At 40.7% G+C, this 13,378-nt stretch overlaps 1 protein-coding gene across 1 annotated transcript; it reads right to left on the bottom strand.

Moving 5' to 3' along the window:
- Nucleotides 1-11,928: 11,928 nt before the first annotated feature.
- Nucleotides 11,929-12,500, bottom strand: LOC149844277 (uncharacterized). Its single transcript, XM_090002114.1, has one exon. The coding sequence runs from the start codon at nucleotides 12,470-12,472 to the stop codon at nucleotides 12,038-12,040; it is 435 nt and encodes a 144-aa protein (XP_089858240.1). The 5' UTR covers nucleotides 12,473-12,500; the 3' UTR covers nucleotides 11,929-12,037.
- Nucleotides 12,501-13,378: the final 878 nt, after the last annotated feature.

Genomic DNA, 13,378 nt, shown 5'->3' with positions numbered 1-13,378 from the left:
TTGAATTACAAAAGGATAACAGTATGATTGCAGCACTGTTTGCTAAATGCACTCTCCCTGCACATGCCAAATTTATGAAGCAATATACACTATGTTTCCAGGCACCTTAAATGTGAAAATGAATTTTTAAGGGAAAAAAACTAATAGAAAATGGCAATATAGTTGCAACTTGGTTGTTTATTGCAACCTATCTCACCACCACTCTCTAGCTTCTAAAGGTATCATCAGTGAACGTGCCTCTGCTAGCTAGAAAGGTACAATCTTCAATCTAAACATTCAAGTTCATAGGGTAGAAATATTCTATGGATACCAAACATGTCCTCATTGGAGAACAAATAGACTATTTAAAGACAAAGTTTTTTGCAAGCTGCTTGGAGGTAATTGTGCTTAATTTAAGTGCCTCAGATGTTATCCAGTTAAATTTTTCTAGTCAAAGAACCCAAGAAATCTATAGTGCTATAAGGAGTTTCGATTCTCTCAAAGCATGACAAAGACCCACCTTTCTGTGTTTATGTTCTTCATATTTACTAGTGCTAAAGTTTATTCACATGAACTTGGTCAAATGCTTCATAACATCTAAATTCTCCACAATGTTACAATCGACAGATATAGAACAAGGCGGAGAAAAAGATTAGAGAAAAATAATGGAACCACCTCTAAACAATCACAAAAGCTAAGGGAAATCTTCGCTAGGCCTGAAACATTGCTAACACTCACAACAGTGCAACCCCAACAGTGAAAATGATGCAATTAACATGAATCACAGCAGAGAGAGAGAGAGAGGAATGACCAAGGGCGTAGCTAGGGGTGGCAATTTCTGACACGACCCGCCAACCCGACCCACCAACCCGCCTCTTAGGCGGGTTCGGGTTGGGCTTAAGCCAACCCATTTAATAAACGGGTCGACCCACGCGCGTAACCCGTTTATTAAACAGGTCGGGTTCGGGTTGGGGGTATGCCAACCCGCCAACTCGGCTGACCCGTTTAATAAACGGGTTAGGCGGGTGGGTCAACCCGCCAACCCGCCAACCCGTCTGTCTGACCCGTCAACCTGTCAACCCGACCCGCCAACCCGACCCGCGAACCTGAAAACCTGTTTACCCGACCCAACCCATTTATTAAATGGGTTGGCGGGTCGTGTCGGGTTACCCGTTTATTAAACGGGTCGGGTTCGTGATTGCCACAGTCGACCCGTTTAATAAACGGGTCGGGTTCGGGTTGAGGTATGCTGACACGCCAACCCGCCAACCCGACCCGATTGCCACCCCTAGGCATAGCTAGGGGGGGCAGGACTGGGTTGTAGCCCAGTCCTGCCTCCCGAAACAGTTATTTTTTTTGTTTTTTTTTTAAAGCCCAGTCTTGACTGCAGCAAATAGTTTGATTTGTCCATATGAAATAGATTTTTATTAATAATTGTAGCCATTTTTTATTTTATCTCAAAAAAAAATTTTGGAGGGCGCTTCCCCCGAACCCTCGACTATCGCACAAATAAATTTTTTTTTGCTACACCCCTGTCCCCCCCCCCCCTCACATGAATCTTAGCTACGCCCATGGGAATGACTGACCTGGCAATCATATAGAAGATGGAAGAAGACTGCAGTTCTCTCAAGCATGATATGATTCGTCTCATCTGTGATTTTTCCGTTGTGCATAAACGCTCAGAATCTGGTTACATTGGCTAACTGGCACATCAACACTTCCATTCCCATATAATACCTTCTTTTGTAAGTGGTCGAGGAAAGCAAACATGTTAGACATTATGGGTTATGGATCCAACCCACAGTGTGACCAAGTTTCACACCCATTAGTGGCCACATAATGGGGTTAGTGGGTGGGAGTTACGTGAATGTGGAGAGACCACGTTCATGTAATTGTCTTATTCTCCCATTATATAAGGGGTTAGGGGCTATAAAGATGATGAGACCTTCATAGCATTTATACTGCCAAAATAATTCCACATTCTAATGTCGTGGAAAAGGGTCCTTCTCACCGTCGACCTAAGACCTGGCTTCATTGTGGGCATCGACCGGTTGAGGAGAACGCCGAATTTCCTACACGCACTCGATGACGAATTCAGGTACGCTTCCTGTCAGTGTTTGTTTTATAGGATTCACCAACATTGGGTTATGGGCCCACTCCACACATTTCCGCTGCGCGTGGCCGTGTAGGCCCTTTCAGCGTTTCACCCCGGTGTTGTCTGAATTCTGGATTCTGCGACAGCATGTCACCGTGGGGTGACATTCCGGCAGACTGTCGCAAACAGTGATGTTTGCGATAGAGGATGGCGATCATTGTTTTCCGCAGAATGTCGCCGTGGGGGCGACAACCATTTCCGCAGAATGGCTCATAAACTTCATACATATTCATGCATTCAAAAATTATATTTTTTCGTCCAAAAAAACATGATCTAATTGATTCCTAGCAAATTTATCATGCCAAGCACATCTTAAAAAAAAAGTGTTGAAAATGCTCATATTTCTACTTCTCATGTTCTATTGACTATATATATATAAGTCAAAGACTAGGAAAATGAGTTTTAACACATGGATTTAGTGTTGGGGTTGGTGAGAAGGTGGGATCAGCTTTCTGTCTCCGCCTATAAAGTTGCTGCTGATAATACAGTGCAGTACTCCCTCACCGAACAGTTTGCTGACTTTTAGGCATTATTTGTGTCTACGTTATCACCACCCTTTAAAAAAACACAAACAACTAAATTATTTCTTATCGCTACTGTCACCGTTTATTTATTAAATACCGTTTGCATGTTGTGCAACAGAAAAAAATGAAAATGAAAATAATAGAAAAAAAAAAAACATTTCCTTTTGTGCAAAGAAATGAAATTTAATGCAAAAATCTTGGAGTCCTTGTTCTCTTGGTAAATGGGTTTTAACAATAATAACACATGACCAAACCTTTACTGAGACTGAGCTACCTCAGGACTCCATTTATGGAAGTCAGTTGGGCATGTACTTTATACACTGAGGGACCACAATCAGAATTTATGATTTATAATTATCAATTATTAAGCGGTGGATCTCGCGGAACACTTTAAAGTATTAAAATCTATTGTGGATGCACGTGCAATATAATTGTTGATTATATAGTTTGAATCAGAATTTAGGATTGTTGATATGCAAAACTTTTTTTTTTGAGTTAAAAGCACACACACACACATATATATATATATATAAAGTTAGAATTATTTATGTAATTTTTTTTATTTTAAAAATGATCAAACTTGATGATGATTTTGATGGTAAGGTTTTAAAAGCTTTCACCTTGGTAAGCATGTCTGGTCTGTTGCACCGATGTGGTGCGCTAAAAAATATTTTATCATGCTGCAAAAAAAAATTTTAATGTTATAAAATTATTTTTTGGCGAAAAAAGATGATCATCGCATTGTCAGGGTTGAATATGAATCCTACTCGGGTCGACTGAACCAAGACAGGCCTAAAGCGGCTAACTCGATCCTGTGACTGGGCTAACAAAATGACTGAGTTGAATCAAATTCGTTTGCAACTCGATGTAAGACTTGACTCGAAGTTGCCCAAGGTGTGAACGTTTTGGAAAAAGACCAAAGCTTGGTATAGATGAGCCAAGTCAAGCTCGATTTCAAGGAAACCAAAATTATGGATTAAGCATACGATCGTCTTCCATCAGGTCTTGGGACCTCAGCTGACAGACCTTATCTTCAAGATGGAGGGTGATCGGGTGTTTAATGCATAATTTTTTGTGCAATCATATTGCACCTAATCTTTTCACTGAATGCACTGCATCTAAGTGCCAACCAAGGATGCAGTGAGGTGCTATTCACTAGATCACAGTCCAAAATTAGCAAGAGTATCTATTATTATTATTATTATTATTTTTATTATTATTATTATTAACATTAACGAGAGGAAACCAGCATTATGGTTCAATCATCTTGTTGCAGCCATATTTGGTACCCATAATATAAAAGTCCATGATCACTCTCGTCTGTCCATCGGAGATAGTTTTTAGTTGGCTTCGGTCTTGCGGCATGAGATACACCCTGCGAACTCGCAAAGAGTAGTAATAGTAGAGCCTTGTCAAAGTAATAATTTCCTAATAGAAGAAGATGGGTTCATGGGACTCTCTCTCTCTCTCTCTCTCTCTCTCTCTCTCTCTCTCTCTCTCTCTGGTGTTGAGAGAAAGAGAGGTTACCTACACTCTATAGGAAGTCAAGTCTCCTCAAATAACATAACTATTGAGTTCCAATCACCTACTTTTCATATATTTTGAGTTTTTTTTATATTAAACCTTATAATGTGATCTACAATGTTTGTATTGAACCTTATAATGTGATCTACAATGTTTGTTTAGTAGAAAATGAGTTTTGAATCACTTGATTGTGACATGTAATCAGGTTTAAATTTTTTAAGGGATTCAAAAATCAATGTCTCATAATACACTAAAATTTCATGACTCAAATAACCATATTTCGAGACTCAAATAACAGGATCCAAGGTTTGATCGGTAGCAAACAATCCATGCTGAACACATCCATGTGATCAGATTAAGTTGATAAAGCCTGAACCTATGTTTTTCAGTTCAATAGTTACGTTGCCTTCGATAGCACCAAATATTAGCCCGATAAACTAAGAGGGATTTCAATTCTACTAATAATAAATATCTTTCTTCAAAAAACATAATGATTTTTTTTTTAAAGGCAAGCTGGGGTTAGACAGACTCTTACCAGTTATACAACTATACCATTGGGTTTTGAACCTGCAACGTCTCAACACAAGGTGACCTGCACCAGCTGCTCCTATCATACATGCTTAGTTCCCGTTGGTTTCAAAAGCACAATTATTGAAAGTGAAGCCATTTTACCTTTTTTATTTTTAGTCTGGCTCACATAACAAGTATCTCAATATAGTGGATCTTGAAGCAAAAGTTATTTATTTATTGATAGAACGGGCAGAAGCCACTTTCACTCTTGGCGCCAACCTCCATCCACTTGCTTTAACTTTGATGCTGCTAAAGGAGTAAAAGATTGGTGGAAAGCTCAAAGGACCAAGAACCAACAAGTGCTCACAAAAAAAAGATGTGTGCTTTCTACCTGATCCCCTTATCAATAATTGTCCCCACAACCCTCTTATTGGGGACTCCAAAGAGAAGGCCAATTTGAGCAGGCAAAAGTTAGCATGACATGATAAGTACCAATTGGGGAGCAGGCCAGGGTGGGCAAGTGCTCATCCTGACCTTGAAATCGTTAATAAAAGGGTTTGAGTCAGGGTGGGCGGTGTGCACCTTGACCCCAATGTTGTGCCTCTTCCAAACTCTCTCTCTCTCTCTCTCTCTCTCTCTCTCTCTCTCTCTCTCTATATATATATATATATATATATATATATATATATATATATATATATATATATATATATATATATGAAGGCATAGTTGTTGTTGTTGTTGTATATATTGTGCCCACCTTAATTTGGATTTCCCTCTGCCTCTAATACATACTATTGTATATATGCAGGAATCTGAAAACCAAATGTTAGATGTAATCGTGCAGCTATGTTTAACATGATTTTCAAGATAGAAAAAAATTGATTGCTTATAATTTATCAAGATGAGAATGGGATCCAAAGTTTAGTTTTGGCTTTTGGTGATTAGAGTATACCACCATATGTTTATATATATATATATATATATATATATATATATAGAGAGAGAGAGAGAGAGAGAGAGAGAGTAATGGGTCAGTACTAAACTCATTTGGTGCTAAACCGCATGCCAAATGAGTTTTTCGGGCTTTTTCATTTTATTTTTAAATTCTGACCGTACAAATGTGATTTATGTACTTGATTTTAGAGGGATCAGCTCTTGAATCATTTGATTCCAGGACATTGGTGGGTTTTTATAAAGTTTGAAAAATGAATGGTCCAAAATCTTTGTAAAATTTTTAGGCTCCAAACATCATTTTTTTTTTCATCAAAAACACATGATCCCGGTGTGGATTCTTAGTAAATCGACCATGCCCAACACATTTATGGGGCCAGAACCGCATAAAAAGCATCGGAGAAGCCCGAAAACCCCATTTAGCATGTAGTTTAGCACCAAATTGGTTTAGCATGGACCCATTTTCATATATATATATATATATATATATATATATATATATATATATATATATATATATATATATATATATATATATAGAGAGAGAGAGAGAGAGAGAGAGAGAGAGCATTAAGGCTTTCAAAGATGCTGGTTTGGAATATTATATTTGCGAGGTTGTAGGAAATGATATTTTGAAGTTTTATGTTACCGTTTGGGTGCCTTTCACTGGTGGGCTCTGTAGGGGTTTGGGTGCCGGTGGTCCCAACCGGAGATTACCGGCATTGGCCGGAAACTACTTTGTCATAAGAAATGAGAAAGAATTTGATGTTATTGTGTGTTCCAAAATCTTTCCTTTAGAACCAAGACAAGTTGTATGTCATGGTTGCTTGGGATACCAGGAAACTGCCTTATCATGTCGCATCCTGCAGGAAGCAGACAACTAGTTGCGGTCCACCTAACATGCTCATGAATCCCAGCTGATGACTTCGGATTTACCATAACAGCTTAAAAAAAAAAAACTGGATCCAGTATGGAAATGAAGCAGAGTAGATCCTATTTATTTAGATCTGGTGGGGGTCCCAAAGTCCTGATTTTTCTTTCTTTTCTTTCTCATTTTGAGCTAAATATTAGTTAGTGAGATGGGACTTGGATCTGCCTTATATGTGCTTGGATCCGCTTTGCTTAACCAGAATCAAATATGTTTTTGGATTTGAATTTCATGATCTAGTGTCTAGAGTTAAGACAATGATCATATGAATCAATCGTACGCTAGCATGAAGCCCACACAGGGTCGCCAAGTTGGTTAGGGAAAGTGTCAGGATGTCCGCGGGTCTCGGAAGTTGTGAGTTCGTTTCCCCCGAGATCCTGCTTGGGATGTGAACAGGTTGGGTATTATCTGACATCCGACCTGAATCTGAATCTGTTTAGTCGGATTCAGTAGCCAAATTTAGATCCAATTATTAATCAGATTTGGACTCAGTATTGAGTTTTGCATCGGAATCTGAGATAAATCCCAATTAAGATTCGAACAGAATGTGTAAATCTTGGATTTGGATTTGGATTTGGATTTAGATTTGGTTTTATCTGATCCCATTTGTCACTCAATTTGAATCTGGATCCGATTAGGTTAGATCAAATTAGGTTGGATTTGGTAATGCCTAGATTCCACCTCAGTCCAACCAGTTTACATCAGGAAACGAAAGGAACATAAGAGACACACAAAGTAGGAGGGAGGAAGTGAGTGTTAAAAAGTAGTATGAGGTGCGAAGAAGGGTTATATATGTTTGTGAAGTGATTATGCAAGCACATGAGAAAGGAGAAGGAAAACACATAGGAAACAATATGAAGTGAGAGAAAATGCAAATAAGAAACGACATGAAAACAAGTGCAAAGTGATATAAAATCAACATAGAAGCTTTTTATAATATGAAAAATGTGAGAAGTAGTAGGAAAGAGAGTAGAAGCCAACAAAAAGTGAGTGGAAGATGCTACGAAAGTGAAAGGGAAAGCGGGCTTCCCATTAAAAGAAAACGAGTTTCCCATATTTCAAAAGCATGTTTCCCAACGCTTCCCATCATTTCTAGGAAGGAGGAGTTTCTGCTTCTAAAGCATAATTCCAAGGAATCAAGCTTTCCCATGTAGCAAGAAGCTTCTCCTATCTATGGGTTTACCACTATTAGGTGGAAAAAAAGGAATAAAAAAAAAATTATCTAATAGCTCATCCTTCCTTCACAATTTGGTTTAAGAAAGATTGCATTTTCATGGCCACAAGGGCTCTGCTCGTCTGATAGGAACGACTTGTGAATGTCACCAATTTAATGGGACATCACAAATTCAAAACCTATGGGTGGCATCCCTTGCAATAAGGTCGAAGCTGGGTGTACTCCCCGGAGGGTAGGGGGACCTAAAGGGTAAAAAAAAGAAAAAAGATTTCATATCAAACTAGATATTTGCACAAAACACTTTTTTTTTCAAAATGGCCTTGTGAAAATTTGTTTCTTTTCTCGGACAAACACAAGTGGGTTCAGGTCCAGGTCCAGGTCCAGATTCGAATTCGTGATCTAGGTCTTGATGAAGAGTTGACCTGAAGCTACGTGGTTAAATCTGGGCCTGAACCTGGACGTTGGTGGAGTGTGACAGGACAACAACACCATTGGGGTAAGTCACCAGATTTTCTGCTTTCAAGAAATACATGATAATGGATCAGACCTTTTAAAAAGTATAGCGCTGAGTCAAGTAGGTTGGTTGGTTGGTATCCTAGTGTCCAGTATATCTTAAAATGGGGGTCAAGTATGTGATTTAAAAAATGAATTCATCTTGAATATCATTTTTTTATTTTTCAATTTTTTGTTAAAAAATACTATTTATTCAAGGAAATGAATTAGGAATATCGTGAATATATATATATATATATATATATATATATATATATATATATATATATATATATATATATATATATATATATATATATATATATATATATATATATATATAGATGACTTGTAATCCGGCCCTGCTTGAATTAGCCCTAACGACCAAACGAGCAGGCTGTGGGCTTTGTATTAGACCGGGCTCCAACTCAGACTGAGCCTAGGCCTGACCCGGTTGGTGAATGGATTGGGCTTGACCAAGCCCGTCAATGGCCGGGTCTAGCCCATCCGCTAACCGGTTAAGTATACTGCAATTAAGGATTGTGTATCGTATCTTGCTTTCTCGAGTACCAAGTTGTCCTTACAGTATGCGTGTTCACTAGTGAGTTTAGTTTAGATCCAATCTATTAAATTAAGTAATTTAAGCAAGTCTGAAGCTGCCTTGGAGCCTTGGATTAAGGAGTCACATGTTTTTGTCTCGCTAGGCTTATTAAAAAAGAACGCATCAACAAGTAAAAAAGAAGTCCACTTCCCATATGCATATATTCATACACTAAGCTGTTGCACGGTGTGAATGGGTTGCCCAGTAAAATACTAATTTTTTAATGTGATATGTAATTTCTTAGACCATACCTGGCTTCCTATTCTAATTGGATTTGAAGGGTTTGATCCAAATAGTTAATTGGACCCCTTTCTTTGTTGCCAAATCCTGACACTACCAACTTAGTATACCGAGGTTAATATTCGAATGCTTGATCCATCTTAACCAAGTTTGTGAACTGGGCTGATCGAAATCTTAATGTGATCAAGTTTATTCCAATGCTAGAACGTTGAAGTTCATGAACTAAGCCAGGTTCAAGTGGCTTCCAAACGCATCAAACAGGAAAGGAAAAGTGGGGTTACACATTGTAGTCGTGATTTCTGCACCACATAAATAAGTTCACATGAGCTTTTTTGAGTCAAAAACAAAAAAGTTCACATGGGCTTTGTTTTTTTTCTTCATACAATTCCAAATCTGACTCCAATAACCAATATCCGAGCAATTGGATCTGGATTAGTCCACAACCACCCGAATCTTAACCACTTACATTTTTAGTTTTTGTTTGATCCTGTTGTATGGTCAAAAGTTGTTATAGGATCAGCATCTTTACCACATTTAAACAGTACTGCATCATAAACAAGACTTTGCTATTCAAAAAGTAATCACTGTTGAATGGTAGGCAAGTCCTGGTTAGGTGTGACAGAACCCTACGAGGAACATGGATCACATCATTTTAAATAAGATGGGTTCCATCATACATTCAATTCTGGCCATTCAGCAGTTGATTGGATGGTTAGGATTGAATGTACGATGAAACCCATCCTATTTCAAATGACGGATCTGTGTTCCCCTACCAGTGCAGTGCATTGATTGCTCCATTCAATTCCATTATGGATCTGCTTGGGAACTGTAGATAAGAGGGAAGATGGAATTAAATGAGGGTTTAATTTATACTACCTATCCCCAAATGTGTTTGAGAGCCTTGTTTTGTGACATGAGAATGGTGTTGAGAGTGTAGATAGGAGTAGGGATGGCAGTGGGGCGGGATGGGGGACAAGGTCTCCACCCCCTGCCCCGCCTCAAGATTTTATCCTTCACCCCCGCCTTCATCCCCGACGGGGATGGATTTTATCCTCCACCCCCACCTTCATCCCCGTTTCATGTCCTCCATCCCCGGTTCAAACGGGGATGAGGCGGGGCGGGGATATTGCGGGGAAAAGTGGTTGGGGCGGGGATCATGGTGGGGCGGGAAAAAGTGCACGTCCATCCCCGCCTCCATCCCCGGACGGGGATGGATTTTAACCTTCGTCCCTGCCTCCATCCCCGTTTCATACCCTTCATCCCCGGTCCAAACAGGGCGAGGCGAGGTGGGGCCCCGCTTTCCCCAGTCCACTGCCATCCCTAGATAGGAGGGTGGAGATGCATCATTTTCAACTACATCTCTTAAGGACATAGTTGACAAAGTTAACCTAATCTCTCAATTTCTTCTCCACTCCCATCACCTCTCTTATATACTCTCCAATCCGAGCTCCCAAATAGAGCCTTAACTGATGCCCTCCATCTTTGGGACACGGTCGCGGGGCTCAACAGCAGATGGAAGGTAATCAACTGCAGCAGCACGCTAAAAGTATGCAATCACATTGCACCTGATCCTCCCTCGATGACTTGGTCTGTAAAACCCCCTTTGCAAAAGCAATAAACGGGCACAAGTATTTTTTCTTTAGTTGACACAAAATTTTCTTGTGTGGTTATAGAAATACTTTTTGGGTGGGCTATTATTAAGTTGCCTAATTGGATGGTGACACTTATGTGAGATCAAGGAACTTGTACACTAATGAGGCACAAATTTAGATACTGATTGCTCTTTCAATTCATTAATTATGAGACAAAACCCTCTTTTTTTTTTTTCTTTTTTTACGATGAAAGCTGGGTTAGGCAGACCCTCACCAGTTATACAACTCATACCATTGGGTTTTGAACTTGCAACGTCCCAACACAAGGTGAGCCCCCCGGTATGAGACAAAACCCTTGCAAATACACAAGAAACGTCTCAATTGACTGCTTGACAATGGAAAATAATTGATCAAAATCATGGGCCCAGAGAGAGACCCAGATGTTTATTACACGCACCAAGGATCAGAGACCCAGATGAGCTGGGCTTAGTCTGTGATGCTTAAGGTCCTTGTTCCAGCAGAGCATAAAACTTTGGGAGTGGCCCCCACCTCCAAGAACCCTCCAGCTTTGTCCTACGAAAAGAATGTCACCCAGAGTAGGCTAGGTTGGCTCAAGCCATACCGCGTCCTGGCCCAACCCTCGGGTCAGTTCGGCACCCACTTTTCGAATTCTTGGTGGAGGCACCAACTTAGACCGGGAACGGACGTTTGGATCCACTTGCGCAAACAGGGTGGGCTCGGCCAGGCTTTGTCGTCATAACTTTATATCTCCATTTAAAATTTTAAAGAAAGAAATAAAAAGAAGAAAAGATACTAAAAATCAAAGTAGGCGGTGCATCACAGAATGAGGGCATTTATGTCCGTTCGAGGAAGAGAAAGTGAATGGCGGTAAAGGGTACTTAAGTCTTTGCTGCGGCACCAAATTATGATGCATTATGATGCGGACAGACATCGGGATACATGCTGGTCTGCATCTTATACGTGGCGCTATTTGGAACCCCCGAACATGAGATCTCAGTACCGGCCCTGTTCAGGAGAACATATAACCTGCTTTGATGAGAGGTGAGTAGGGTTTCCATCAACGCATCTCCACCGCACGATCCATTCTTTCCCCCCCCCCCCACAACCAGACCAAATGACAATCACACCCTTCCAACAAAAGAAAAACAACATACGCAAATTCGCAGATCCCATAGGAATAATATCGTAATTCCATTATTGAGAGTAGCAGTCGAAGAAAGAAGCAAGAAGAAAAGATCGGAACTTCTCAGCCGTTATTTACAGAATTCTAACGTTAAAAAAGGTTCATTGACAACAAAGGGAAAAAATAACGCGAATATAACGTTCAGAAATCGAGCTACATCTCACCAGCGGGAGGAGGTGAGCTGTCCCTGCGCCACGAGCGACTTGTAGATCTCGACCAGAACCTTCTCGTCGTACTCCTTGAGTGTAGGCGCCCCGAACGGCCGGCAGTTCGAGACGGCCTGGCCTCCGAACCCGGCGGAGATTGCCCCGGCCGCCCCGCCGGCGGCAAAGACGCGCGAGTTGGAAAGGCCGAGCATCATGTTAACGTAGCCATCGCGGAGGCGGAGGAGGAGCTTCTTCGGCGAGGGGAGGTGGAGGCGGAATAGCCGGAGCCTCGGCGCCACCCTGATCCGCCACCCGCGCCTCCCGCCCATCCTGGCCGCCTCGACGCGTTCCCTCCGCCGGCTCCCCGCCCCGTCCAGACGCTCGTAGTTCCTCCTCCGCCAGTACCGCCTTATTCTCTGGTAGATCCCCGTCGATATTCCCTCCATCATCTTCTTCTTCTTCTTCTGTAGTAACAACACCAACGAAAGAAAAGGGAGAGGATGCATTTAAGAAGGGGAGGGTGAGTGGGTCGCCGGCCCCGCATTCGCAGCCTACGGGTTCGGTTTAAGTCCACCCGCCACCGTCAGGGGGATCCGAACCGCATTCAATGCTGGGAATCATACCCACGTGCTGGCCGTCCGATCCTGGACCACCATGACGTGGGGGGCCTATTAGATGAACGCGTGGCTTCTTCTGATTGGTTTTTAAGGGTTATGAGGTGGGGTCGGGTGTGCTACCCTTACCCTAACCGGTCATAAATTTGGGAGGTTGACGTTGACGGCCTTGGCACGGTTAGTGGGTTAGTCTGTCATTTGTAGGTATACAATTTGATTGCGATTTCATCTAGTTGTTTTCGGTCAATCTGATGCGGCAGACATGGTTGATTTGTTTGAGATTGACCCTTGACTCGTATTTTCATTAAAAAATTGTACTTTGTTTTTAAGTTAATTAGGTACTATAATTGTGTTGATTTGTTTGAGATTGACCTTGACTCGTATTATTATCGAAAAAATATAGTTTATGTTTTTGATTAATTGTTTTGAACTAATTTGATACTATAGATGTGTTCAACATGATTGACTTGTTGGAGATAGCCTCTTGACTCATATATCTTTAAAGAGAGGCGTGTTCTCTCGGGAACATGCACGCACTGTAGATACAGATTGAGTATAAGTATCATATGGTACTAACCTGAATGGGCTATTTTTTAATAAATATAAAAAATGTTTAAAATTAATTTTTAAATATTTTTTAATGGCTTTAACATGAGCCACATATCCTTGATTGACACAAAATATTTTTTAATTATATTTTTTAACCAATTCAAAAGTGTTCACTTGAGAATCGGTATCGGC

This window comes from Nuphar pumila, chromosome 3 (assembly GCF_984573655.1).
Source record: "Nuphar pumila chromosome 3, dmNupPumi1.hap1.1, whole genome shotgun sequence".
In the NCBI taxonomy this organism is placed as follows: Eukaryota; Viridiplantae; Streptophyta; class Magnoliopsida; order Nymphaeales; family Nymphaeaceae; genus Nuphar; species Nuphar pumila.
This window is presented reverse-complemented; position numbering and strand designations above follow the sequence as displayed.

Bases quoted from the DNA above. Each gene is read 5' to 3' on its own strand.
- LOC149844277 (XM_090002114.1), bottom strand. From the start codon at position 12,472: ATGATGGAGGGAATATCGACGGGGATCTACCAGAGAATAAGGCGGTAC.